This window comes from Vitis riparia, chromosome 10 (genome assembly GCF_004353265.1).
Source record: "Vitis riparia cultivar Riparia Gloire de Montpellier isolate 1030 chromosome 10, EGFV_Vit.rip_1.0, whole genome shotgun sequence".
Lineage (NCBI taxonomy): Eukaryota > Viridiplantae > Streptophyta > Magnoliopsida > Vitales > Vitaceae > Vitis > Vitis riparia.
Genome location: NC_048440.1, coordinates 18,799,941 through 18,827,523, shown reverse-complemented (window position 1 = coordinate 18,827,523; position 27,583 = coordinate 18,799,941). Strand labels below are relative to the sequence as shown.

At 34.0% G+C, this 27,583-nt stretch overlaps 3 protein-coding genes and 1 pseudogene across 5 annotated transcripts; all 4 read right to left on the bottom strand.

The window, feature by feature from the left end:
- Positions 1–850: 850 nt before the first annotated feature.
- LOC117923167 lies at positions 851–5,380 on the bottom strand (annotated as a pseudogene).
- Positions 5,381–8,231: 2,851 nt separating this feature from the next.
- Positions 8,232–9,632, bottom strand: LOC117922982 (F-box protein At1g61340-like). The gene is made up of 3 exons (XM_034841229.1): positions 9,105–9,632; positions 8,889–8,963; positions 8,232–8,797 (listed from the first exon to the last, which is right to left on the bottom strand). The coding sequence occupies exons 1-3, from the start codon at positions 9,336–9,338 to the stop codon at positions 8,588–8,590; spliced, it is 519 nt and encodes a 172-aa protein (XP_034697120.1). The 5' UTR covers positions 9,339–9,632; the 3' UTR covers positions 8,232–8,587.
- A 4,311-nt stretch (positions 9,633–13,943) lies between these two features.
- Positions 13,944–16,727, bottom strand: LOC117923166 (putative FBD-associated F-box protein At1g61330). Its single transcript, XM_034841403.1, has 4 exons — positions 15,975–16,727; positions 15,709–15,873; positions 15,383–15,625; positions 13,944–14,105 (listed from the first exon to the last, which is right to left on the bottom strand). Exons 1-4 carry the CDS (start codon positions 16,725–16,727, stop codon positions 13,944–13,946), a joined length of 1,323 nt encoding a protein of 440 aa, XP_034697294.1.
- Positions 16,728–18,516: 1,789 nt separating this feature from the next.
- Positions 18,517–25,167, bottom strand: LOC117922943 (telomerase Cajal body protein 1). 3 transcript variants are annotated; one of them, XM_034841178.1, is made up of 14 exons: positions 24,864–25,167; positions 24,702–24,764; positions 23,977–24,020; positions 23,799–23,879; positions 23,579–23,652; positions 23,216–23,298; positions 21,085–21,191; positions 20,604–20,746; positions 20,465–20,512; positions 20,197–20,249; positions 19,951–20,035; positions 19,773–19,839; positions 19,551–19,664; positions 18,517–18,914 (listed from the first exon to the last, which is right to left on the bottom strand). In XM_034841178.1, exons 1-14 carry the CDS (start codon positions 25,073–25,075, stop codon positions 18,865–18,867), a joined length of 1,224 nt encoding a protein of 407 aa, XP_034697069.1. In that variant the 5' UTR covers positions 25,076–25,167; the 3' UTR covers positions 18,517–18,864. The 3 variants fall into 3 exon arrangements, with proteins under 3 accessions (XP_034697069.1, XP_034697070.1, XP_034697071.1); XM_034841179.1 differs by having other exon boundaries at positions 24,872–25,167; XM_034841180.1 differs by lacking the exon at positions 21,085–21,191.
- Positions 25,168–27,583: the final 2,416 nt, after the last annotated feature.

Sequence of the window (27,583 nt, the reverse complement as noted above, 5' to 3'; positions counted from 1 at the left end):
GCAATATCCTATCCCAATTCAATCAATTGACATATCTGTAAGATGCAATCGCTTGAATGATGAGAAAAACATATATGGAAGATACAATCGTTTGAATGATGAGAAAATAATGAGGGAAATGAAAGAGAATTTGAATTGTGAAATTTCACCATCTAGGTATCCACCGCTGGTGGATACAGAAAACCCATGTGACTCTTTGTCTTAGTTGACTTAAGTTTTAGATTTTATTTTTAAATTTTTATTTTTCGTTTGTTTTGGATGTTTGGTAAAAGAAAGTGACAGCGATATAACATAGGAATCGAAATGTGGTTTTCTTTTGTTTTTCTTCATTTTCTTGGTAACCAAATAGAGGGTCGGATCCTGCTCTGAGTGCTTTATAGCTTGGGAATGCTACTGCTGGAAAATTTGAGTTCTATGGCTTCTCTTTGCACAGCCGTGGAACTGTTGCAATTTTGGATTACAGCTGCAACTGAAATTTTTTTTAGATTATCGGTCTTTTCTATTTGGGAATGTTTTCTTGTACAAAAATCATTTTAGTTTAGATGCAGGGAAAATATGAGAAGAGTGAGTAAATTTTTTAATTGTAAAATTTTCACCAGAAATGATTCGGGTGTTTGGCTTGGTTGATCTGTGTGTGTGTTTTGTGGGAAACCAAAGATGAGGCATAGAAATGAGAGTGTTGTTTTCTTTTATTGCTCTGTTTTCTTGAAAACCAAACAGAGAGCAAGGATTTCTCTTTTAATGCTTTGGACGTGTCTTTCCCAAACATTCAGTTATTTGGATTTCCAGAGGGATAATGGGGATCACCCCATCTCACACTTCATACTTCCCCTGTTAAAATGCCATGAAAGACTTAACACACTCACCAATTTTCATTACAATAAATAATTCTTCTTCTACAAAACATATTTGGGGCATGATTCAGCCACTGCAGGTCGGTTAGCAGAGAATAACAAACAAAAATAGTTACGAATAAAACTCAAATCCAAATCAATGCTTAAATGCTATAAATTGGCATTTCACACCTAAAAATGTTTAAATCTTGTAAAAATCTTGATGAATGAAAGCTGGTCAACTGACTGACAAACAACTTAACAGCATGCGCAACGAAGCAGGTCTCTGTGCATCTGCTCATACCTGAGCCGGTGATCACTGGTACAAAATAAAAGAGAGAGAGAGGTGATGAGTGCAAGCATGAAGTTTATAGCTACTTTAGTTAGTAATCCACAAAACATGTATTTGATTGAGATTAGGGCCAGAGGAAACCAAATTCAGTAATGCATAGAGGTCATGCACACTAACAGGGTGCACCTACTAGAAAAATAGTGAACGGACACTTGTCTGAGGAAAACATTCTGAACCTAATGTATTAAGCTCAACTCAATGGCTATGTGCATAGAATTCCCCAAGTATCAATTGTGGATGAATAATTTTTCTGATCTTTGATTTTTAATCTCACAACGATCCAACTGTTTCCAAATTAGCATATATAAGGGCTTATGTTGGTTGTCAATTGTTTTCATCATTGGCATTGTTCTAACGAGTTGGGGGTTGGCAAGAAAGCAAACAATCACACAAGAAGGATTATGTGGTTAGACAGTATTCTTATATCCAAGTAGGAGAATGATAAGGGTTTCAATCATACTCTTGCCTAAGCTCTGAGCTCAAAGCCATTATTCCAATTGCCTACCTGTTATTGCTTTCTGTTAAATACTTTTAACATAAATGCAAAAACAGCCTCAAATACCAAAATGTCCCTTGCCACCATAGTGACTCTCTCCGATACAGGGGTGGATAGGTCACAGAGCTGGGTACAGGCACAAACTAAATTCCCGTGTATAGTAGTGATAGACCAAGTAAAAGGGATATCAAGAAGGTCTAGAATGGCCAGACCACCTTGAATACAAATGCTCAGCCCCTGTAAGCTACTTCCATAGCTCTCCATTCCTCCACCAATCAAAGCAAGAATCTCTTCATTTTAAAAGAACTTTAAGAATGTTACTTCATGGCTGCCACCACTGTATTTTATTTTTTGAAGCATGGCTGATCTTGGAATTCTTTCACATGACCTTCTAGTTGTCTAAGAGGCTCTACTTACAAATAGATCCTCCCTTATCAACCTTCATGACCTTCTCTGCCCTTGAAAAGGTTTTAATATCAACTTGTAGAAGATAAGAACTCCCTGACAAACAACATGACCTGACACCCATTTCTTTCCCTTTTAGAGTTATTTTTTATTATAGTTAAACAGCGTTCTCAGCTACGCTTTCATGAAATACTTATGAATCAAAGCTCAAAGAAGACTCTCATTTATCACATCTGTAGAACACATTAATGATGCCCGCACCATCTGAAACTAAAACAAAATTGGAGTATGACCTAGTTCATCTAAAATTAATGTAGTTCAGAAAAATAGGGCCTCTATTGCTTCTTTGATGTACGACTACAGAGTGGAAACTCATTAGAAGCACCATCACTCCTCAAATTAAACATTATGCTCCCCTAATAAAATAGCCACAGATTAGCTAAAACAATAATAAGAAGAAAAGCATACCGGTCTTCTTTAAGAACTATTTCAAAACAAAACATCCACTGCTCAAAGGTGAAAACTGTGATTAACAGAATGACAAGAAATCTAATGAAAAAATAAACAGCCATAACTATTGTGTTGAATTTTGCTTCCTAGACTACCATTTCCTTCCCCTTCCAACATCATAAATGCCTAAGAGGATTTAGATCCATCATGAATATCTTTCTTGGCGTCTTAACAAAGGCACTTCTTGTCAGATGAGGCTATAAGCATAGAATAAACCACTGATTTCGATTAGAATTTTAATTAGCAAGTTAACTTGGAGGTGTTTATCATATCACAAATTAAATATGGGCATTAGGGCTAGGTTCTGTAAGATACAGAGTTGTCATGATCTGAGCATCCTTCAGCTAATAACAAGTTTCCATCTGATGTAGCGTATCGGTATCTCTGAAGCAGTAGGTGAATTCTAAAGCTAGAAATTAACCTTGTAAGTAAGAATCCCATCTGCTAAAGTAAAATGTATTTTTCATCAAGAAAGGTAATGTAATACTGTTGCAAACAAGCAGATATTTCAATTTTTTTGATAGGCACATTAGACAAGCAGATAAGCGACTCTCTAACCAACACAGCAAAGAGGAGTGATATGCCAATTATTCATGGTCACAGACAAATTCTAAACAAATGATGCAAAATGTTTATTTGTCACCTTATAAAGCCAGAAGAAAGAAAGCATTTCTGACCTTTTAAAGCCACTGTATTGGATGATGATAGAACAAATACATCAATGATGAAAATCAGAGAGGATGGCAATTCCCACACCTGCACAATACATATACAAAGTTAGAGGAGGGAACTGTCAAATATGCTTCCACCATTAAACTATTACAGTTAACCCAGGGACATTAAGAAACCATACCATCATGGAAATAAGAAAAATCTTGAAGTAACTAGAAATGAGGATTGCTAGCAAAAGGTTTTTGTACCTGTACAGTTTTGAGAAGAATGAGACAAATCGGCAATGCCCCTTTTTTAATTCACTTTGAATAAGAGAACGACAAATGGATAACTTTACAAAGAGAAGCCAATGTCAATCAGCTCAAGCTCAATAAAGGCTTATTAACTTCCTAAGGGCAGCACAGATATACTACCGTACCATTCTGCTCTAAAACCCTTGTTAAATACACTTGAATGTGTTTTTTCACAATTCATGTTCTTTTAGGCCTTACTTATCCTTCATCACCTTCAACTTGGACCAAGTCACCATCTTTGCTGTTGTGATGAATGGTCTGCATATGAAAAGACCATCACAGGCTCACAGCTTACCTTTCTTGAACTTGTTCTCATTTTTTTCACAGAGCGCTCAACATTCTGTGCCATCAAGCACAGATGGCCTCACTTGGGTTATACAATTTTTCCTTTAATTTGACATCAAAGTAATCATCAATCATGAAGCAGTCCAGTAGCACTTACCCGCTTCATCCATCACACCTTGCCAAGTGCACAACTTGAACCAAAGTGCTCCTCACCAGTATAATCATTGAGCTGCTATGCATATGATCAGACTAGCATAGCTAACCTTTCCTCATCTTGTCTGCATTTCATTACACTCATTTTTATGTACGGCTCAAATGCCTGGATAGCTTAATGGGCTCATTCTTATGAAGTTTCTTTAAATTTGATTTAATTGGACTTCATTGACTTACAAAAAATGAAATTTTTTTAACCATCAGTGTTTGGTATTTGTTTCTTTGATCAGACCTTCCCCCAAGCACAAACGACTACATAGTTGTGGTGAAAAATGGGAAAGAAATATTTACTCTAGATATTGTTAGAGGTGTACATCTAAAAATGGTATTGTTGAGCACTAAGACAACTCCGTTCTAGTGATAGGACCCACTACCGGCAATACATGGTCTCACACAAAGGAAAAATCATCAAAAACATTCTTTTTTTGTTCACGGCATCAGTAAATTCAATACCAGCTGAAAAGTAAGGCATATAGAACATTTAAAATTACCAAACAAAGAAATAACAAGTATCTTCATGAAAAGAATCAACTTAAGCTTTTACTTGGAGGCTCCACCAACTGTGTTGAGCAAATTCCTTGTTGCAAGAAGGAAAATACAAAGAAAAGCCAAGTTCCCAAACAAGACATCCATCGGTATCTACAATTGGAGTGGAGAAGCCTATCCCATCAGAGACGTAGCATAAAATCCAAGGTAATCATCATTTATTCACACCCAACACAGACATACGAACCTTTGCAAATCTCCAAAATAAAGAAGAAAAGCTCATGGATAAACCCCATTCGTCTTCACTCCTTGTTAAAACGAGTATCCTGTCTTGGATGGATAAGGCTCTGTCTGTATATATTTTGCAATGAATTTAAAGAACTGCAGAATGCTCCTAAAGACAAAATAAAATGGCAGATTGATGAAATGGATACATGCATTCAAAAGAAGAAACCCAATGCAGACTTCCACAATAAACCCTGCAATAACAGTTGGAAAGTGAGTTTACCACAACAAAGAATCCACTTTTATCGAACACCCACAAGCAATCAAGAAAGGAAGGTGGGAATTTCACTGAAGTGAATGGAAAAATAAGTGGATTATACCTGGAAATTGAGGGTTTGCGGATTGAGCAAATTGAATAGAAGATGCCTAAATGCTTTTGGCTTGTAAAGGATCAAATCAATAAGAATAATCTATGGCAAAAAGGATAATGATCTATTGATCATTGATATATATATATATATACATATATATATATATTGAGATAAAGGTTTTGAAGGGTTTCTCGATTATCTCACTGAAATTCAAACTTCACCTGTAGCAAAACCAACATGAAGCTACCTTTTTAATTAATATGAGTACTGAACTAGGTTGGTAATTTCATACAAAAATTCCTAAGTATCTATTAACTTGGTTTTATTTTTTTATTTTTATTTTTATCATTTTTCAAAGTACTTGCTTAATAAAGATCAAGATGTTAAAAATGCTTAGGGCTTAGGGGTTAAGGTATATAGTTGAGGGTGTAGGTGAATATGAATTAATCAAGTTTTCAAATTGCTATTTTTTTCTTAAACTATCTTTTAAGAGAGTTGAGGAGGCCAAGATAACAATTTTTTTTTACCTAGTGTTTTTGTGCCTTGTTCTAGGATTGATTCAATTTGGTAAAATCAATCCATCTTTTGTTGAATTTTGCTTTAACTATTGAATCAAAGATTCCTTTTATATTTAACTTAAATGGTTTCGTAAGGAATAACAATAATCGTTTTTCACTCCCTTTGAGCTCTCTTTTCAATCCAAATTAAGAGAGTGTTTTGAGAAAAATTTTTTCTATCTTGATTTTTAAATCATTTTTCAATTGGATTTTCTAAAAAAAAAAAAAAAGGCAAAACAATGGGTTGATTCATTTATTCCATTCATTTCTCATGTTCTTCTTGATTTAGGTTTAAGAGAAAACTCATTTTTTTTCTTGTACAAATTCAAGAAGAGATAGAGATTAAGTTTGGAGTGGACTCTGATTATGCTTTGAAAAAGAAGATATGAAGCTGAAGTTAGAAAATGCTAGTCAAATAGGTTGGAAGGATAGATAAATTTAAGATAAGGTAAAACTTTGTACTTGGTTATTTAGTGGAAGTTTTTTTTATTGTTAATAAGTTCAATATTTTCATCTTTTAGAATATTTTCCACATTAAAATTTGATATTATTGTCTTTCTTATTCTTTTCTTTTGTTCGTTTGCATTTATAGATCTCAATTTCATGCTTGGGCATATATGTTGGATAAGTGAAAAATGAGTTGAAATGAGTTCGATTATCCTTTGAAAATTTTGAATAATTAGTCATTCAATTTGATTATGATATCAAGTAGTAATTAGAAATGTGTTAAAGAGTTGATTGTTCTTATGAATATAGGTTGGGGAATGATGATATACTTGCATGCGAATTACATTTATAAATTATTGGGAAAGTGTTGTTATATTTACACTTACATGTAACTTTTATTTTTTTTGTTAAAAAATTGTTAAAAGAAAAGAATATAACTATGAAAAATCTTAATGCAAGATAATATGCATGGGAAGATCTCTTGAATTTGTTTAAAAACACCTACTCCTACTTTGGTGTAGTTCATAATTGAGATTGACCTTTATTGTAAATTACAACCGATTAACTCTTCTTTAAAGGGTCATTCAGCATTTGAACACTCATATTAATTTATTTTAAATCTTTTCCCATTTAAGTGTGGAATGTTAATTTTTTCTTCTATTTTATCCCATTATCAGATTTGATAATTAAGCCAAACATTCATTTTGGGAATAATACAATTTCCCCTACTTTCTTTTTTCTTTTTTTGGAAAATTATCTCTTTAAAAACGTAAATCTATTTACTTCAAATGTCTTTCCATGTAGGTGTGAAATGTCAACTTTTTCTTCTATTTCACCTTCAAATATATTCAAACTCCATTATTATATTGATTCTTTTAGCTTAAGTAATAAGTTTGGGAATAATACAACTTCTACAAATTTGAGTTTCTATTTTCTTACCATGTAAACAAAATGCACAACTCTACAAAAATTTCCCTCCTAGTATAACAAAATCTCCTTTTTTTTTTTAACCACTCAATCTTTCATTCATATATTGATAAACTTTCAAATAATCTATACTCATTACAAAATTTCCATACCCATTCATTGCCCATACAACTCAAAACAAATTCAATCAAGCTCTCCCCCAAATTTCCCTCCTAGTATAACAAAATCTCCTTTTTTTTTTTTTAACCATTCAATCTTTCATTCATATATAGATAAACTTTCAAATAATCTATACTCATTACAAATTTTCCATACCCGTTCATTGCCCATACAACTCAAAACAAATTCAATCAAGCTCTCCCCCAAATTTCCCTCCTAGTATAACAAAATCTCCTTTTTTTTAACCACTCAATCTTTCATTCATATATGGATAAACTTTCAAATAATCTATACTCATTACAAATTTTCCATACCCATTCATTCTCCATACAACTCAACAAATTCAATCAAGCTCTCCCCCAAATGGTTTTACTCAATGGATTTGTTGTGAGCATGGTTGAAATGACTTCTTCAACACTCTCTCCACTCTCTTTATTAAGTGCTCTTTCAATGGTCTTTTATATAAATAAGATAGCAAAATACTAAGATGTTTTTATAAAAATGGCATATTGGTCATTGGGGTCAATAAGTTAGACCAATCTCCTTTTTGAGATTAAGTTTAAGGGGGTCTTATTATGCAAAGTTTCCCTTTTTTTGAAGTCTCTTTTTGGGATCTAAGTCTTGTGTAGTCTCTTTTAACAAAACTTTTCCATAATTTTTATTACTTTTAAAATATACCTTTTATTTGTAATGGGCCATTGGAGAAGCTATGAGATTGTGATTTAGAGCTTATACAGAAGGCAAGAAAGGAAGAAAAGACCACAAAACAGGTGCGAGTGAACATACAATTATGCCCAAGAAAGTTAAACATGGTTTAAGTAGTTTTGAAAATATTTACTTCACTAGCATATTTCTATCATGCAATTATCAAAAACCGTATACAAAAGAGTTTTCGCTTTGGTTGAGAAGAGAGAATTCCATGTGGCATCACAGTAGACATATATATTATACAATAATCAATTCCTTTGTGCATCTCTTACTTCATGTTGATCATCTAAGATTCAGTCTGATGATGGCTTTTCATATTCTACACAGAATGGAACCACAGCGCCAATAAAGAAAATACAAAATGATTGGAAGGTTCATTTTTATATACAAAAATGGTATGCAATAATGGATTGCACACGAACTTTATCAAAAGAGAAGAGCCAGAGAAGTTGCTCTTCAACAGAATATCTATGGAATACATTTACTTACAGATGAAAACAAGGCAACCCGACTTCAATGCAATGGTTGAAGACGGGATGAGTAGTAAAGATTTGTTGACATGTACAAGCAAAATGAAGACGTGATACCCACATCACATCCTATCATACAACAATTCATTTACACAGCCCTCGTGTCTCTGTTCGGCACTCACTCTTCATCTGATGAGAACAGCGCTATCGCGATGCCGGATAACTTTCTTCCCCTCAGTCGAGACCTAAAATGCCTCGACTGCTTAGGTGCATCTGGGGTTTGAAGGTCATCGAAACCACTGGATTCTTCTGGATCGAGGGGGCTTCGAAAAGTTTGTACCTTTGAAGGAGTACTATATGCGAAATGCGACTTCTTTGCTATCAAAGTCTGTTGATTGCAAACAGAAATTGGGTTCAAATACGGATCGAAACAAGAACAAATCAAACCAAACGAATTTTTCAAAATATGGGGAACTTACTGCGTCTCTGATTGTGTTTGATACATGGAAAAGCTGCTTCAAATCATCATGATCCACACCACACAATATCCTAATCTGCAGAAAGGAAATCGTATGATTAATAAAAAAATCATTCAATCAAATCTAAAACATCAATAGAAGGTAAATTAATAAAAAAATGATTCAATCAAATCTAAAAATATCAATAGAAGTTAAATTCATAAATCTGCTACCTACCAAAATATCCTGAGGCATAGCTTCAAGCATCGACTTGTCTGCTTTCTCCTCCACCATTTCGCCGCATCTCCTCTTCAATGGAGTCCTGAGAACAGAACTCGGAGATGAAGATTCTGTGTTACTCGAAACCAGAATTCTCTTTCTACTCAATGACCGCGTGACTGGAGCAAACCCTAACCCTAATTCTTCATCACCACCCTTCATCTGTGATCCATGTCTCCTTCCTAATGCCATTTCTTCACCGATTCGAATAAAAAACCAGAGTCCCAAACTCCCGAATCCAAAAAAATTCAGAATGAATCTCAACCGAACTGAGAATCCGTGGCACGATTGGTAATTATTTTGAGAGACACAAACCTGGATTTTCGCTTGGATCAACACCAAATTTCAGGCTACTGCTGTTGAAAACACTCTGTGAAAACGGAAACAACCAGTCTTCTAACTGCAACCTTCCGCTGGTTAATATATTACCCTATATATGTTTTTGTTTTTAGGAAAAATTGTGAATAAAAAGTTAAAAGTATAAGTAAACCCTGGTCCCTGTGAGCACTTTCTCGATTTCTCTAGGTTAAAGATATATTTGAGGCGGTTAAAACTAGCCGTTGCAGGGTTACACGTGTCAGGATATGAGCCGTGGTGGGAAAGAACCTGGATGCTGCGATGCGGACGTGGAAGACGTGGTCGGTCCAAGTCGGCTGGTGTCGGTTCCTTATCTAACACGTTTCTGTTGGACACGGCGGTGTGGGCAATTGTGGAGTGCACACGTGGCGAATGATCATATGGAGACCGTGTCACGGTGACAGCTGTTTAGCGCCAGAGGATCGTTGTGTGGATATCTGACGGTGGGAACGCTGGGAGAAGGCAGGGGCGAGGAGTAGGTGATAATTTGGCCAATAGTTTCATTTGACCGGGCTTCTAAACAGGCGGCTGGCGACTTTGGATTGGAATGCCATATTAGGCCAACTAAATGATGAGTCAACAACGCGTCAAGACCTCAACCTTTACCATCGGTTGGGCCCACCACAGGAATGAATTCGGGTTCCTTCTTGGTGAAGAACCCGGAGAAGAGTCTGACTGGGCCGGGATCCAAAGACGGAAAAATAGCATCACTTGGGTAGAGCAGACCTAACCCTCATAATTTGAACGTGTTTTTTAAGGCAGTTTTTTTTTTTTTTTGTTATCTAGAAAAAACAGAACGTGGAAAAATATATTTAATACCTAAAAAATAGAAAATAACTTTATATTCGTAAAAACAGAAATTATTTTCATAAATATTTTTAATTATTTTAAGTTACTTTTACTTATTTTCCAAGATTTATTTTTAAAAATAATTATTAAAAATAAGACATTACATATAAAATTTCTTTTTAAAAAATACAAATAAAAAATTAAAAATATTTTAAGTTTTTAAACATTTTATAAAATATTATAAAACAATTCTCAAAAATTGTTTTTTAAGTTATTCTTAAAAATATTTTCCAAAGTAAATGAAGCTTTTTTTTTTTTTTCTTCCTTTTATCCCATCATTTCATCATAAATTTTAATTATTCCCTTAGTGACAAACTATTTGTGTCAACATCTTGTAAGTTATAAACATCAAACTACTTTCAACTGGTCGTCTTTCCATCACTCCTTTTATTACTCCTCTAATATTAATATTTACTTTCCACGTATCCTTTCCTTCGCACAACAGCCGGTTCGTCCTTAATTTCATTATTTTAATCCCACAACTTTTGCTATCTTATAAAGCTCAATCACCAAACCTCTTGATCTCAAAGTCTCATATTTGGTCTAACCTTGTATCAGTTCTTTCACAGCCCTCATGTTTACTTTCTACCCGTACCCTCCGTACCCAGAGCTTTCTCCTCTCTTTGCATCATAATTTTCAAATTCTGAAAGTTGCTGGTCTCGTTCCCAACTGGAGTGATGGAAGCCCCCACCAAAGCTACGTTCCAAAAAAAGGGTGCAAGTGGCCGGATTCAACCAACCTAAATTCACCGCGGATGTAGATAATCATTTTGAATATTTGAGTGGGGTTATATAATATTTATAATACATATTAACAATAATATTTCTTTATTTTTTAATTTAAAAAATATCAAATATATTATATCATATGCTTTTTTCTATTTTCTTAAAAATATATAAATTATTTTTTTTTTTTATTGCTATCTTAAAATTTTTTAAATTTTCATATAGATATAAAAAAAAATTTAAAAGATATTATAAATAAATTTTGAATTATGCAAATATGATAAACTTGACCAACTCAACTCTATCTCAATCAATTCAAATATAACCATTCAATTTGAAATTAGAGAAATGAGGTTATGAGGTTAAGTTGACCCTCGAGTGCCTTCCATGGTGGCACTTGAACGCTTCCATGCTAGCGCGCTTAAGCACCCTTGGACCTCGAACTACTTTTCATCTCCGGTCCACATTCCACAACCCAAAAATTCCTCTTCTAGTCACTTCCGACATGTGCTTACCACCAAAGCTACTTTTTCTCTTCTTTTAACCTTACCTTTGAATTACTTTAACACAAATTACTTTCCATTATTCCAATTGGACACAATTACTTAAATGTGTTTTCCTCCTCATACCATATTCGTTTGATCCCATTTAATCTTTCTTATAAGTAAACTTCAATCTCTTTTTATGAATGTTTTTGAATTTATTTAATTATGTGATTTAAAACAGTTTTTTGTTTATTTGATCGTATGATTTAAAAACAGTTTTTTTGTTTTTAAAAACATAAAACTATTTAAAAAAAAATTTAACATTATTTGATTGTTGTTTAAAAAAAGTAATTTTTAAAAATAAAGTGAAATAGAAAATTATTTTTAAAGAGATAGATAGATAATTTTATGTGGACATTTAAAATAAAATAAGATTTGGTTCAATGGTATAGACTATTTAGTACAAATCCAAGAACCTAGTTTTAGTCCTTTCTTTGTATATTTTTTATATTTTTATTTAAGTGTAACTAAGAGCACAATCCCACGTCCAAAGTTTGAAAGAAAACAAAGCTCCATACTCTTGTACTATCATAGTTAACAAGTGTAGGCTTGGGCTTAATTTAACTTTTGGCCCATTGGATATAACTAAAAAATTTAACTTGTATGGGTTGGGCTTGTTTTAACTCCTGCCGTTGCACACATTTAAAAAAATTTCAGGCTGGGCTAGTTGGACTTGTCCACATCATCGAAATTCTGCCATTGGATCACCTTACTTACAATTTTGGCCGTTGATTAGAGGAAGAGGGAAGTAATGGAAGCATGACCGATATTTCCCAAAAAATCATTGATTTTTCTTTATATTTCTCCGAATTTTTCAAAATTTGTCAATATTTCTTCAATTTTTTACAATGGCATGTGATCCAAAAGAAACATCATCAACTTCATTAGTCATATCAATGTATTGCCAATATATCGATGACTTTTGTTGATATTCTTCAATTTTTCCTATGATCAAGCTTTTGGTGGAGATTTTCGATTTGGGTATCACTGATATTCGATATTTCAGCGAAATATCGACAATATACCGACTAAAGCCCCCCACAACTTTGAAATATGTCTAACCAATTAAGAAGAGTTCACTATATATATATAAAGTTTTAGGAACTTCTACCCCTAATTACCAATATGAGATATCATGTTAGTCCCTATACAAACACAATATTTGCCTTGTGCTTTAAAAGACTCCATATGTAGATAATAATATCCTTATTGCGTCCAAGGATGAAAATATCCGTAATCACGGATATATCGGTATTTCGATTTTACGGATATATCGGATATATCGGAGATATATCGGCGGATATTGGAAAAAAATATTGGTAGACTTAAAATTATTAAAAATTCATAGAAATGCAAAGAAAACTTCATAATAATATAATTAGAAGTATAATGGACATTTTAAAGTTGTTTTATTGAAAATTTTGATATATATATATATATGATATAATTTGCGATATTAGATATAATTATATCATGTTGATCTATAAAAAATGTTAATTTTGTAATTGTTCTCATTATAAAGTCACATAAAATACTTTATTTCATTAAATATCAATAATTTGTACACATTAAATTCATTAAATAAACATATTTCATATTCAAAATATACTAGTTCATGTTAATTAAATTAATTAAATAATTTAGCATATTAATTAAATTAATTAAATAATTTAGCTAAGTTAACTAGTTTAATTTAATTCTAAATGTGAAAATAAATCACAAATAATAATCTAAAATAAACATATCAATTTATAATTAAATAATCAAATTAACCTAAGTTAATTCAATAAAAATATCAAAATTAATTACAATTGAATGTAAAAATAGCATTAAATCATCCATATTACAAACATACTAATTAATTGAAAATACATGAGCTAATTATAATTGCAAACAAAATTAATTACAATTTAAATTAAATATACCTTAAAATGATTAAATAATTGAGCAACCTTAATAAAAATTGGAGTAATGAGAGAGCAAATGAAGAATGAAAGAAAAAATTGATGAAATAGATGAAATTTGGGCTATTTATAGAAGAAATTTGAGCCAAAATAGTCGTTGGAACATTAATTTACCATTGAAAATCAATTTTGGCCGTTGGATCAAAATCTGGGAGTAATCTGGCCGTTGGATTGCCATATTACCATTGGAATCACATCTAGGCCGTCAGATCAATATGGATGTGATTTGGGCCGTCAGATCACGTTGCATGAAGGAGGGGAAATATCACAAAAAAAAAATCAGCGATATATCTCCGATATATCATCGATATTTTGTCACTAGAGGTGATTTTTTCAAAATATCTCCGATATATATCTCAGAACCGATATATCGCCGATACATCGTCGATATTTTGGCGATATTTACAGAAATATCTCCCCTCCGATTTTTCTTCATGAAATATTGTGTCGACCCCTCCCGATACACGATATATCGCCGATATATCCCGACATTTTCCTCCTTGATTGCGTCCTATGAACTTACAAGATAAGACAAACAAACATCTCTTATAAGCCCAAATATAGCTTTATATCAAGCATTTATGATAACCTACTCCCTTTCATGTAAATATTATTTACTTAATTCTAGTAATTTGAACTTGGAAATGTGTTAAAGTGGTGATAGTAATTGTATCATCAAGTGAAGTCCACAATGGTAATGTCCATTCACATCCACTATCTATTTGGCTAGCTTAATATTTTGAAATGAAAAAACACTCTTAATAAAGATGACATGGTGAGAGGTATACATATTATTTGGTGGCAATATTTAAACAATTTTAGGCACTTTAAAGTACTATTGTATTCTACCAATGTGAAAGAAAAAACTAATTACAGATCTATGGAGGAGCGAAAAGAAATATTAGTTAATAAATAAAGATTGATTGGCAATATCTAGACAACGAAGCAATCATCCCAATCTTCATGCTTTTTCAAATATTGATGGCTTGGAAATCAAGATGAGTACCATACAAACATCGACTTACATTATGTATCTTGGAGTTAACCCTAGTTTATAGAGTAAATGTAAACAACATTTTATGAAGCTGATCATTATTTAGCATATTTTTACCACAATTGTGAAAACAATTAGCTGTGATCCTTTCTCTAAGAGATTTGTCCCACCACCAAAAATCATACCTACTATTTATTGTGATGATATAGGGATTGGTACTTATCTCTTTATGAACCCAATGTTTAATTCTCACATAAAATATATTTCAATATATTTTCATTTTGTCAGAGAACAAGTATCACAAGGAAAACTTCGGGTCATACATTGGTTCCTTTAAACTAATTTTTATTACAACAAAATATACGATTTGTATTTAATCTTGTCTTGAAAGATTTGATCTGGTTACAAATTCAAACATAACTTAGACGGATAATGTGCAACCCAACTTCCAATATTTCTTCTAGGAAAATTAATGATCAGTGTACCAAACAACTTGTATACTTCAAAAAAGGAGAAAAAAAAAAGAAAAAGAAAAATGTTACTGTATCCCTATTTCCTTTTATTTCATTTCTTGCCACGAAATTGGGTATAGAATGTTTAATCATTTTCCTTAATTTCAAACCCTCAAGACATGTCTGTATGAGGACAGAGTTACATATTTCTGATCATCATGACTGTTGGTGATCCTTATTAGCACCACGTCTTCAAATGGTTTGGTACAATTGAACTGGAGTCCTTTTCATACAAAACTATTTTGGCTTTTGGAGATGCTCTCCATGTAAGAAAACAGTGCTTATATACTTGTGCATCTACATGACCAAATTGCATGTGACGGGTTTTGGGAGTGATCAGAGCTAGATTCTCCAAAATTATTGCCTTCTCCAGGAAGAGCCTCACCAATTCTAGTTCGGGCCTTTCAAACTTGAAACCCTTCAACTTAACATATTTCAGGAACTCGAACTTCAGTGGCTGGCTATCTTCTTGGAATTTTTTCTTGGCATGGAACTCCCAGTAGTACCCGCATCCAAAAGAGAAGTTATTGAGCTGCATAAGATTCGGGAAAGTAATAAGAAACCAGTCGAATTAAAGATATAGATATAAGTTAAAATTCTAATGAATACACTCACATCAATGAAAACCTTCTCGATGCATGGGCAGTTTCTGATAAAAGAAGAAATGTCATGAGGATTGCAAAAGCTGGTTGCATCCATGATCAGATGAAGCTCCTTCATATTCCCTAAAGAGAACTGCATTGCTCTGAGATCTCCCTTCTCATACTTTTGAGATAGCCCCTAGATTACAACATCAACACAAACCAATAAGAATGAGTAAAAACCATAATAATTAAAGTTTTGAGACTATATATATATATAAACCGGAGGAGAAGAATTACCTCAAGAAATGTACTGGAAACAGTGAGACAAGCGACATGAACAAGATTCAGTAGGAGATTTCTGGTCCGAACCATCTCCAAACAACTTCTTGCAGGTGGGCAACAGAGAATCACATCTTTCAGCTGTGGTAGACTGCCATTGAAACTCAGCTTGCTGAAATACCCGTGGTAGAAAAAGGAGCGAAGTGTGGGAGCCGAAATATGAATACTAGAAAGATCACTACAGTCTACCACCTTCAACTCCCTGAACCTTTTCAACTTTCCAGTCGAAATCTTCAAATGGAAGACTTTAGAACAGTGCAGTAGCTCCAAATTTTCCAGCAGCAAACAGTTGGCAAACACTGTCTGAATCAAACCCTCAGAGGCTGACATTTTCCTGAGGACAAGAGTGTTCAAGGAACACAAATCTTTAGGCTTGAGAGGCAGATGGAGTTCACAGAAGGACAGCTTTAGAACCCTTATGGATTCAACATCAATAAGATCAGAAACAATCTGAAACGGCTCTTTCCCTTGACGGAAGTCCAAATCGAGCTCTTCCACTCCCTTTTTAACCGATTTCCTGATCCAGCTCTCAGCTTTGGACTCCATGCCATCGTGATTGAAATACAGTCTGAAGCTGTCGATCTTAGAACCCAAATGGTGTCTGAAGACGCTGTTCAAGATCCACATGATCTCCTCACGCCCTCGTCCTTTCGCGAAGTCCTCGTCGAAATGAAGCTTCCGGTTTATAAACCATGAATTTCTGAAGCGCATGGACACAGTTCCCAATTGCACCACCTTCTTGATCGGGAGAAAAGAGAAGATTTTTCTCAACAAGATCATAAGGAAGATCCTTCTGAGGGTGGTTTCTCTTGAATCGCTTCGGAGCTGGTGAAAGGGACAGCTTTTGGGGCTGACTACTCGGATCCATCATGGAATCACCAAGGCAAAGAAAATACAGATTGTTTCATAAAAAAATTTAGTGTGTTTTTCTGTGAAAAAAATTTAGTGTGTTTTTAATGAGATATCTCTTTGCTGGAAATGGAGGAGCTCTGAGAAAAACCAGTGACGTTGCGCACTCCTGTTACTCCAACAGCGGAGATGGCTGCGTTTGGCTCGTGGGTATTTATAAAACGGTGTCGTCCTGACGATTTGATGAAGACAGGTGGAGTCCTTTGTCTCTTTCTATGAAAATCACTTTCCTTTTTTCTGCAGCTGATTTTCGTAGTAATTATTTTTTGTAGCCTCTTAATCACTTTTCCATTTTTCTTTACATCACTTTACAAAAGAAAAAAAAAAAACCCTTGCATACAGAAGTTAAGTAAAAAAGAGAAAGACATTTTTTTACTTTTTTTTTCTTTTAAATTTTAAGGAGGGTGAAAAATATTTTATTTAAAATGGTATTCTGTTAAATAAGAGAACCATTATTTCCCTTTTGCTTTAATCACTTTAATTAATACCTATTAAAATATTATGGAAGAGAAATTTTAATTGATATTTATCAAACATTATCTACAAAAGGAAAAAGTTTACCCATAAAGAGTAAGCAAGGAATAATTTTCCCTTTCTTTCTCATTCAAATGAATAAAGTAATAATTTTTATATATGGTATTAATAATTAAAATTTTCTACCACAAAGAAAATGGGTCATTTATAATTTTAATATAGGCTATACGATTTAAGTGGGTAATGAAATTTATTTTATTTTAATATTTGTGAGAAATTTGTTACCTATAATCTCCAATTATTTTTCCTTTTCTCCCTTGTTAATTTAGAATTAATAAATTCAAATTTATAAATACAAAATTGATTAAAAATAAAAAGTTAAATAGATTTTCTATTAGAGTGAAAATCATAAATCCTTTGTTATCATTGATTTTCCTTTTCTTAAAAAGGGCATAGTAACATAAGCAAGATTAATTAATATAGCATTATTCTAAAAAGAAAGGTAATTGTGATTAATGGTTGAGGGTGTGTAATTTGGTTGAGTAATGAAATTTTATTCAACATTAATATGTAAAAAAGAATTTGATGCCATCATTTTGAATTATTCTACTTTTTGATAATTTAGCATTCATTTTATTTAAAATTAAAATATTTTCGCACATTGTTTGAAGGCACGGTTTGGCCTTATACTAGATAAAAATCCGTTCAATGGTGTTTTGGATTTTTCTATTCAACTAAACGTTACTTATTGATATCAACCAATATAACTACGGGTTATTTGATTAAAAAGGCCTCTCAAAACCCAATTTTTGAAATTCAACCTCTCACCCTTTTTTGACATCATTTGGACAAAAATATCCTAATTATTTTCTTATAAAAATAACTCTTTCTTTTAAAACCTATATGTAAATACTTAAAATAGAAAAGGGCATTTATGTCAAAAATTGATTACTTTTTCAGACAAAACATGAGAATGGTTAGATTTCCGATTTTGGGGATTATTTCATCCCTTTTAACCAAATATTTCTATAGCTAAATTCAACAATAAGAAACTTCCAATTTAAGATAATTGAAAAAGGTATGCCAAATAAAATAGCAAACCCTCCAATATAAGCAATGAACCCATCATCAGACAAATAAATTGAAAAAGCACCAAGGACAGCCCAAAAAAGGGGATTGGATGCAACATTGCCATGGATTTTCATGTGTAATGTACACACAAATTTCTTAAATTGGGTGCATTCAGCCTCTATCCTTTCTCTCAATGACACATATCTCTTGATGTTCTCTAGGTTACATCAAAAAGTTTGATGTTACATGTACAATGAAAAGGTAAAATGATAGTAATCTATCCTTGACAAAAACTGATGGCCTGTATGTAGTTATACATACCTTTTAGAGTTGCATGAGGACCGTGAGTGTAGGTTTCTGTCTTTAGATGCTTTAAGTTCCTATGGGAACATTCTCAGCTGCTCAAATACGAGAAACTCCACACTGAAGCACAGTTTTCATTACCTACAGAAAACATAAAGCAATTTTAGGCTTGGCCGTCTCAATCAGTTTGAAGGGGATCCTCCAGATTCCTCCAGATTAGGACCCCATTTATTGACGTCACATGTATTCTTCAATTCAAATTCGGTAAGAAGTCAGCAACAATATTCCATTCGGAACAAGTGCGTGCAGCTCGGAGAGTAAAAGTGACCTTTCAAACCAAAATCTGTAAGCTAAGTGTTAAAAACAACATTTTCCTTTTGCTGATATAGCTAATTGGCTTGAGGTTTTTTCAGACAATGACCACTATTGTCTCAAGCATGCAGAAATGCTCCTCAATCTCAGGCTGTCTTTCATCAAATTCTAGAAAATTTCAACTCTCTTACTTTCTCATGCCTATATCTTTTATTATTTTTTGGATTCTAATCATTGTTATAATCCAATTTTGAATTGTTTTGTCATTGTTGTGTACTGGTTTGCTAACCAGAGATCATTGTCTCACCTGATTTTTGAAATTAGGGATTCCTCAAGTCATACAAATTATTCAAATTCGAAGTACCACAAACTTCATGATAGCTTGGCTGTTCAATATGTTAATCACATTAAATGGAAAGGTGGAAAATGAACCCTGTAGTAACACCATATGGATTTAGGAGTTACCAGATATACCAAGGCTCAAATCCTCATTGGATTCAGGAATTCCAAATCGCCGGTGGCCTGATGATGAGGCAGCCATTGGCAGAAATGGATGGAAAGAGAAACCATTAATGGTGTCTGTATATAAGACAAAAAGCAAGTTAAAATAGGTAAGAAACCCAGAATAGATGCAAAATTAAATTTATCATGGCAATTTCTAGCAAATCACATGTCAACTAGTCATACCAGATGCAGCTTGAAAGCATGATATCCACTGCCCAGTTTGAAGATCATAAATATGAACCAAACCGTCCTGGAACCAAAGGTCACAATGAGAAAAAAGAAAAAGAGAAAAAAAGAGGTAATTGATTTTGTTATAACACCATGATCAACCACAGCAAAAGGATAGAGGCTAAAATGATACCTGACCACCTGTACCAAGATGTCGGCCACCGGGCTCAATGTCAAAAAATATCCTCTGGTTGGTTGTTTCAGTTGATCTATAAAGCCTAATTACAAGATGCAGAAAAGTGAAAGCACTTAAATCTCATTGCATTTCAACGTATTTAATTACATAAAGAAAAATGGAGCCTGCCTCGGTTGACCACAGGAAATCTCACAAGAAAAACAAACATAGAACATACAAGCAAAAGGATTCTGCTAGACATACTTGTACACAGTGTTGACAGTGTTGCGTATATCCCAACACAGTATATAAGGGTCCTGTAAAGTTTTCAAAGATAAAACTTTGTCAAATGCACTTACAAAATAAAAACAAATGTACACTTGATATCAACATATTAACAATCAAATATGAACTTCACCAGATCAAGATAATGTTAACTGTGGAGGTCCTTGAAGATCACACAAGATACAAAGACTGACCATCATTTCAGAACTTTGCAATAGAAATGAGGAATATGTACATAATTTTTTACCTTTCGGCCTCCAGTATACAAAAAATTGCCATCTTTTGAGAACTGGACCTGAAGATGGGAAAAAGGGGTGTTTCACCTGAATGAGTTATTTGATGACGTTATAATTAGGATAATGAATGACAAATGGTTGCTCACTTACACTTGTGACCCCACCCTCTTGGCCATGTAAGATGTATAAGAGTTCCATGTTATCTTCCCTATAGATTGCAGTAGTTCGGCTATAAGAACCCGTAGCAAGCATCCCAGTATGAGTTGGACAAAATGCAATTGCAGCTATAATGCCTGTATGCAACAAAGAAGCTCAGGGTACACAAACTAACATTGAAATTACTCAAAAGCAAATTGATTTACAATCAAACTTCATCATTCCAATGTTTTATCACCCGCTTTTACTACTCATAGATTTCCTCAACTACAATCTAGCCACATAGAGCACACTCCTTTAGAAACACTGAAGAGAAGAAAAATTAAAAGGGAAAAAGGCAAGTTGAAACTGCTTCAGACTCTTAAGAGGAAAAATGCTAAAATGCAATGTTTATTGTGATCCTTAACCAACGCTTTACAATTTGTTGCATTCATCAGGTAACTAAATTTTAGGAAGAAAAACTAAGAATAGGTACCTGATTGCCCTTCTTTATTTCCTTTAATTGTAGAATACTGTTCAAAATCTCTACCAGGGCGATGTACATCAAATGCTCTTAGACATTTGTTGTATCCAGCAAATATTCTACAAGAAAATTTAAAAAATTATGGTAAAAAATGATTAAGCTTGTTGGATCATCATCTAATTTGGACCTGGACTTCATACATAACAGTAAAACCCTAGTTAATTGAAAGAGTAGATGCCAGACTGAAAGATACATTGATGGTAGTCAAAACACAATGATAAATAGCACACAAATGATGAACTATAAATGGTTCACCTTAAAATATTGGCACCTCACAAGCCAAAGGAGCTTAAATTGATCACATTTCTAGCATCATAGTTTTCAGCAATGCTTAAAACTGATTCAAACTAGCACAACTGAAAGAAACAAATGAACAAGTACAATAACACAGTACTTATAGCTGAAAGGGCTAAAACTGCTGTAAAACTACTATTTATACAAGACCTAAAATTATTAAGGCAGTACAAATGTACTCTAAAGTTGAAGCTCTTACATCTGATACTCTATCAAGTTTGAATTGGTTGATCAGGAAAGCCAAGAAAATGCACAAGACATTCATAGTGATATCAGCCACATTAACAAATAGATTAGTTCCACCAATATCCAACAATGTTGCATGGACACTTGAAAAAAGTGTGTATTACCTATGTTGACACAATATGACATGGTATAGATATGTATCCAACATGCCTACTATTGGACATGAACCAAACAGAGTGTCAGAAAAAGGAAGAGAGCACTACATTACTGGTTGATTAGAAGTTACTTTAGATACCTTTTTAATTTGTTGTGAAATGAAAATGTCAAACTATGTGAAAGTATGTATGTCTAACAAGCTTTACCACATTGAAATTTCCATTTAAACACAGGCAAAGATGAAGAAAATAGAAACTTTTCATTGTTCAGCCTTGTCATGTCTTGTAAGCTTTGGTGACTAAACAAATTGGAGACACCTGCACATTAGCATCCAACATACTTACCCAAGGCCATGACTATAGCCTTCCAAACCCCTTCCTTTGCCCAGTTTGTGATGTTAGCTGAACCATGAATCTCATGACAAAAATCAACATTCAAGATCCAGTTCTGCTGCTTCATTTAATGGAAACAAAAGGTCAAATATCTTTTTTCCTCACTACATCCAACATAACAGGACTGGAACACACAGGATGGTAAGGCCTGTATAATCCCAAAGGATCCTAAGAACAAGTATATAACCCATGCAGAGTTCCATGAAAAACAATTATACTTGCTGAGTTTCCAGCAAGGAAATGATATTGAAAACCATGGGATTACAAGATTCATGCAGCCTGGAAAAGAAGCAATAGACTTCCCAGTCACTGAGACATCATGCATGCAAAGAATAATAATTGGCATGTTGGACCATTATCATATTGTTCTTTTTCCTTCAACTTGTTGTTTCCTTATATGCAGACGAATTCATCTTGATGACCTATCAAAAAAAGAAATAGAGGTTCCACCTTGACGGTGACAGTACAGACTAGTTGATCAGAGACACCAAACAGCAGGCAGATATGTAAGAAGTTGAATATTCCAATACAATGTCCCTTGCATTATTTTCATCAGTGAAAGAAGGCGAGAAGTGTAGGTTTCTTAATTTATATTCCTAATGAACTGTAAAATTCATATAACAGACCATCCTCTGTATTACATAAAGTAAATGGAGAACCCTATCTCTCTTCATCTGCCAAAGTTCCAAATATGATATTGGTAACCATAAAATATTTAAACAGGATCATATCTTATTAGGAATCCCATAAAAAATGCAACAATGTCTTTCTGAAATTCATTATCCATAACAATAGCAAAGTGAATAGCAAACAACAACCAGTTCCCTGCTTGAAGGCTAAGATAATTCTAGATTTTGTTTTCCCCAGCAGACTTGGATTCTTTAGAAATGAAGTGGATGGCTGCAAAAATGCCAGCCCCATTGGAATCTAAGAATTCTATCCACATTAAAATCTGAAAGGCAAAATTTCACTCTCAAACATAAAACTTTGACAAATTCATTCAGGTGTAGTAACAGGGAGCAAATTATGAGCCATTCAAAATAAATCTTGCTTACTTAGTTCCTGCAGGGTTGAAAGCAATTGAAAAGGCAGTTGTGATTTCATCCACAGCATCATAAGCTCGATATGTGCAACGCAGCTGCAATTTTCAGTTAAAAACAGTTATTAGTAACCAAATAATGCCATACTGGACCAGCCAAAAAGCCAAAAAAAAAAATGGCTAATGACATTGATTGCAAAGCATAGCAAATTATAGCATGCTAAGGGAAGGGAGCACTGCATCATCACACTGCAGAAAATAATGCATAGAAAGTTCATTTCATTTCTGTGTTTGACAAGGCCATTACTAAATCTTCCTCTGTTAAAAATATTTTTCCATCATCTCCTTAACAAGCATGCTAGCAATAACAGTTCTATACCTCACCAGAAGCAGCATCCCAAAGGTGAATGGGATGATCCCGAGTAGTACTTGCAAAAACACAGGTAACTGGGTCTGAAATATCAACAAACATTGTAATTAAACTACCAATTTAAAAAACAATGGTTGCTATAAATAATTTGAGTATAAACTAAAAGATATTTGAAGTAACTGGAAGCAAAATTAATACTATCTCCTCATTAAGAAATATTACAGAGCACCTGAAGCAGACATGTATGGGTACCAACAGTGGTCATGTATCGACTCTCCCTCACTGACAACAATGCTTGCAGCATAAGAATCTGCAGATTAAGTGTAAAACTATAAGAATGAGTATAGCAATAAATTATAACACAAGAGTAGAGCTAAGCTTAAATGGGAGTGCACAAGCATATTTACCTTCATCACAAGCACTTTCATGATGATCACTCCCATTTTCTGGTCTGATAAAGAATAAAGTATTAAGTGATCAGAAATATTCAACAATTCTACACTGTGCATCAATTAAGAAACCATCATGCTAATAGAAGCACTACAACAAAGCACACTAATTGCTAATCCAAACAATTTTGATCATTATTTAGATAGAATTTACCAAAAAAATAACAGAAGACATTATCCAGCAGACTGCATTACTTTGTTATACTCAAAACATCAAAAGCAAACATATCTAATAAAATCCATTGGCAACATCTATATGAAACTAGGTTACAAACTCGAAAAGAAAACCAGTAGGACACATAAAATACCTAGACATCATATTGTTCCTATTCATCCCCAATTTGCCACTACATCCAATAGCAACAGTAATCCTAAGGTTCCTAAACCCGATTTTCACATTTCGCCTAAACATCCCTCGTATACAAGACATAAAGTTCTTAGCTCACCTTGCCTCACACAATGGTTTAGAACAGATCAATACCAAGCCACACAATGAGATACAAACTATGCAGAATCACTCTCAACCCGTACAAACGCACATTGATTCACATTCAGTTCATATAAATATATGCAAAACCACACTCAATTCAATTAAATAATGGCGGAATTACACTTGATTCATACAAATACGCAAAGAATCATGCTATATTGATAGAAATAAATGCAGAATAACATAGACTCACAATGAGAATACACGAAAAGTATTATCCTCAGAGCTCGTAAGGAAACATGAGCCGTCCGGAGACCTACAAAAGGTTCTTCAAACAGTTGAGATAACCGGAACCGTATGGATTGCAGATTTGGAAGAAGAAGAAGATTTCAGAGAAAAATGTCAAAGTTAATACCACTTAACTCCCTTGAGAAAATTATTAGGGTTTGAAGGAGTCCTGAACTGGTGGCAGAAATGATAGGCTCTATGAGGAGGAACATCGAACCTAATCACAGGCCAAGAATATTCTTCTTCCACCTGCTTTGCTTCATTTCCAATTTCTTCAGCTTCATCGCCCAAATTAGGCTGCTCCTCCTCTCCCTCTTCCATTGCCTCTGTTACTGACATTTTTTTATATTCAAGATTTGCTTTTACCGCCAAATGAAGTGTTGTGAGCTTCCACCCCCGAGCGCTGCTGTCGCGAGGCTGTCTTCCATAGAGGCTTTCGTTTGCCAATTAATATGATGATTATTTAATAAATAAATAAAAAATAGTGCTCAGAATGCAAATTTTGGGCCAATGAGGCCGAGTTACGTCAGAAGACGGGGGCCTAGGCCCACGTGAGTCCTTTCTAGGGTCTGGGAGGTTTAGGGTCCGTTCAGCTGCAACTGCTAATAAAATGCCTCAAGATTTTTAATAATTCAGATATTTTATATTTAACATGGTGTGATGATGCATGTGCTTTTAGAAAATATTTTTAATATAAAAAATATTTTTGAAGAAAAAAATCAGATGTTTATCAAAATTTAAAGTGTATTTTAAAAGGTTGAAAAATCAATTTTGGTACTTTTTTTATAAAGCCATTATAAATGATTTTATTTTATTAAAAAGCATATTTAGAGAACATTCTAAATTTTAAATAGAAAGTTCTTAAATATTTATGGTATAATATTATAGACTTAAGGCTTTTTTTAAATTTAGACATCTCAAGATATTTGATGTTGCTAAATCAATCTTGCCTTCATACATAACTTGCAAGGCTAAGTAATGCATAAAACTTGGAAATTAGGATGAAAACTGAAGGCACTTTAAGAAATGAAGATAGTATTGCACAAAGAAATTTTATGATACTTAGAAAGCTCTCATTTGCTTAGTGTATTGGTCAAATATGATCATCACTTATATATAGGCAACCAAGAAACTCTATAAAACTCACAAAGGCTCCTTATATTTCTAGAATTCTCTATAAACTTCTTAACAAAGGTTATATACAAGTATTAATAAGACTTATCTAGAGCTCTCTAAATAGTTTCATACTTTTTTTTTTGTCTTTCACCTTAATGTAGAAATATGTGAACATCTCTAAGTCTTTTTAAAATTTTCCATAGTAGGAATGGCAACAGGGCGGATTCAGGACGGATCGCTCCCATCCCAACTTCGCCCCGTTTATTCAAAACAAATCTCATCCCTATCCCATTTAAAAAATTAAACGGGGCGGGGCGGGGTGAGTATGATAAATTCTCATACCCGCCCTGCCCCGCCCCGTTTAATTTTTTTTTTTTTGAATTCATAACTGAAACAACTGCCCTCCTTCGCATACTGTCGCAGTGCCATCGTGATCAGATCTCTGACTGTTGAATCTGGTGACATCACAACTTGGACTGGCCCTAAACTCCTCTGAACGGTGAGATTGAGCAGCAACTTGGTCAACCTCCCGCGATAGTCCAGAGACACTCCTACCTAAGAACAAGTCTGACAAGGTCTTTGGATGGCAAAGCTCCGCCTGTGGGGCCATAGTCATCGGAATATCGGAGTGGAACAACGACGATCTCTGGGCCAGCTTCCCCTTCAGGTTCTTCTCTTTGTGTCCTCTCCGGTGAGTCTTGGAAGTAGACATGATGATAATAGTAGAATTCTAAAAGAGCGGGAAGGAAATTTCAATGAACAGATTATCTCAATCGACGGTAACGGAAGAATCTAAGGTGAGGGAAGCCAAGAAATGGAGAAGAGTTAGTGTTCTTTGGTTTCCGGCAACAGGGAGCTACCATACCTAGAACGGTGGAAGAGTGAATAAAAGAAACATTAATCGGGTCGGGGCGGGGCGGGTGGGGTGGGGAGGGGCAATACCCGAATCCACCCCGGGTTTTTTAAATAATTCCCAAACCCGTCCCAAACCCGTTTATTACAATTTAACCTCGTCCCATTAGGGACAGGGCGAGGCAGGTATTCGAAAAAACCCGCTCCATTGTCATCCCTATTCCATACTCCACTAATGTAGATGATTATAAGAGGCTTTGAAAACTTTTTGTTTTTCTATATAATCTGAAGAGAGGTTCATTTGAGCAAGTTATAACAATAAACTCCTTTTTTAAGCCTCACAAACAACCCAACATGAGCACAAACACCCTAACATGACATCCATTGATTAAGATTCTTCATACTTTGTTATTAGTGCTTTCCAATCCACAAAAAAATATTTCTTTTTGTGAATTAGCAAAAGGGTCCTTTCGTAAATTGCCAATTAGGAAATTGGCACGAAGCTGGCTATACACTCCCTTCTTCTACTAAAGTGCAGCGATGAAGCAGTTTGTATGTTGGTAAGGAGCGTGAGCGGGGGAGCTCACAGCCTCACACAAGTGAAGAACACTAATCATTTCACTATATTTATCTCATTATCTTTGTTAGTTTGTTTGAATATATATATATATATATATATATATATATATTTTTTAAATCATTCTCTCAAGAAACACACTCTTCTAGAGAAAATATTGAAAATATTTCAACTAAACAAGAGCATTCTGACACCTCTTGTTCGTTATTCATTTCCCCATATTTATGCCATCAGCTTTATTTATTTATTTAAAAAAAATAAAAGTAACGCAATGACACTGAGATTGAGAAGAGACCAATGGA

Bases quoted from the DNA above. Each gene is read 5' to 3' on its own strand.
- LOC117922982 (XM_034841229.1), bottom strand. From the start codon at position 9,338: ATGGCATTAGGAAGGAGACATGGATCACAGATGAAGGGTGGTGATGAA. The intron at 8,964-9,104 runs GTAGGTAGCAGA...TCCTTTCTGCAG, and splicing joins CTATGCCTCAGGATATTTTG to ATTAGGATATTGTGTGGTGT. The intron at 8,798-8,888 runs GTAAGTTCCCCA...TGCAATCAACAG, and splicing joins CAAACACAATCAGAGACGCA to ACTTTGATAGCAAAGAAGTC.
- LOC117923166 (XM_034841403.1), bottom strand. From the start codon at position 16,727: ATGCGCTTCAGAAATTCATGGTTTATAAACCGGAAGCTTCATTTCGAC. The intron at 15,874-15,974 runs GTAATTCTTCTC...GTTGTAATCTAG, and splicing joins TTTCCAGTACATTTCTTGAG to GGGCTATCTCAAAAGTATGA. The intron at 14,106-15,382 runs GTATATAAGCAC...TTATCTTGTAAG, and splicing joins TTGGTCATGTAGATGCACAA to TTCATAGGACGCAATCAAGG.
- LOC117922943 (XM_034841178.1), bottom strand. From the start codon at position 25,075: ATGTCAGTAACAGAGGCAATGGAAGAGGGAGAGGAGGAGCAGCCTAAT. The intron at 23,653-23,798 runs GTGCTCTGTAAT...TTGATATTTCAG, and splicing joins CCCATACATGTCTGCTTCAG to ACCCAGTTACCTGTGTTTTT. The intron at 20,747-21,084 runs GTACCTATTCTT...TGTTGCATACAG, and splicing joins AAATAAAGAAGGGCAATCAG to GCATTATAGCTGCAATTGCA.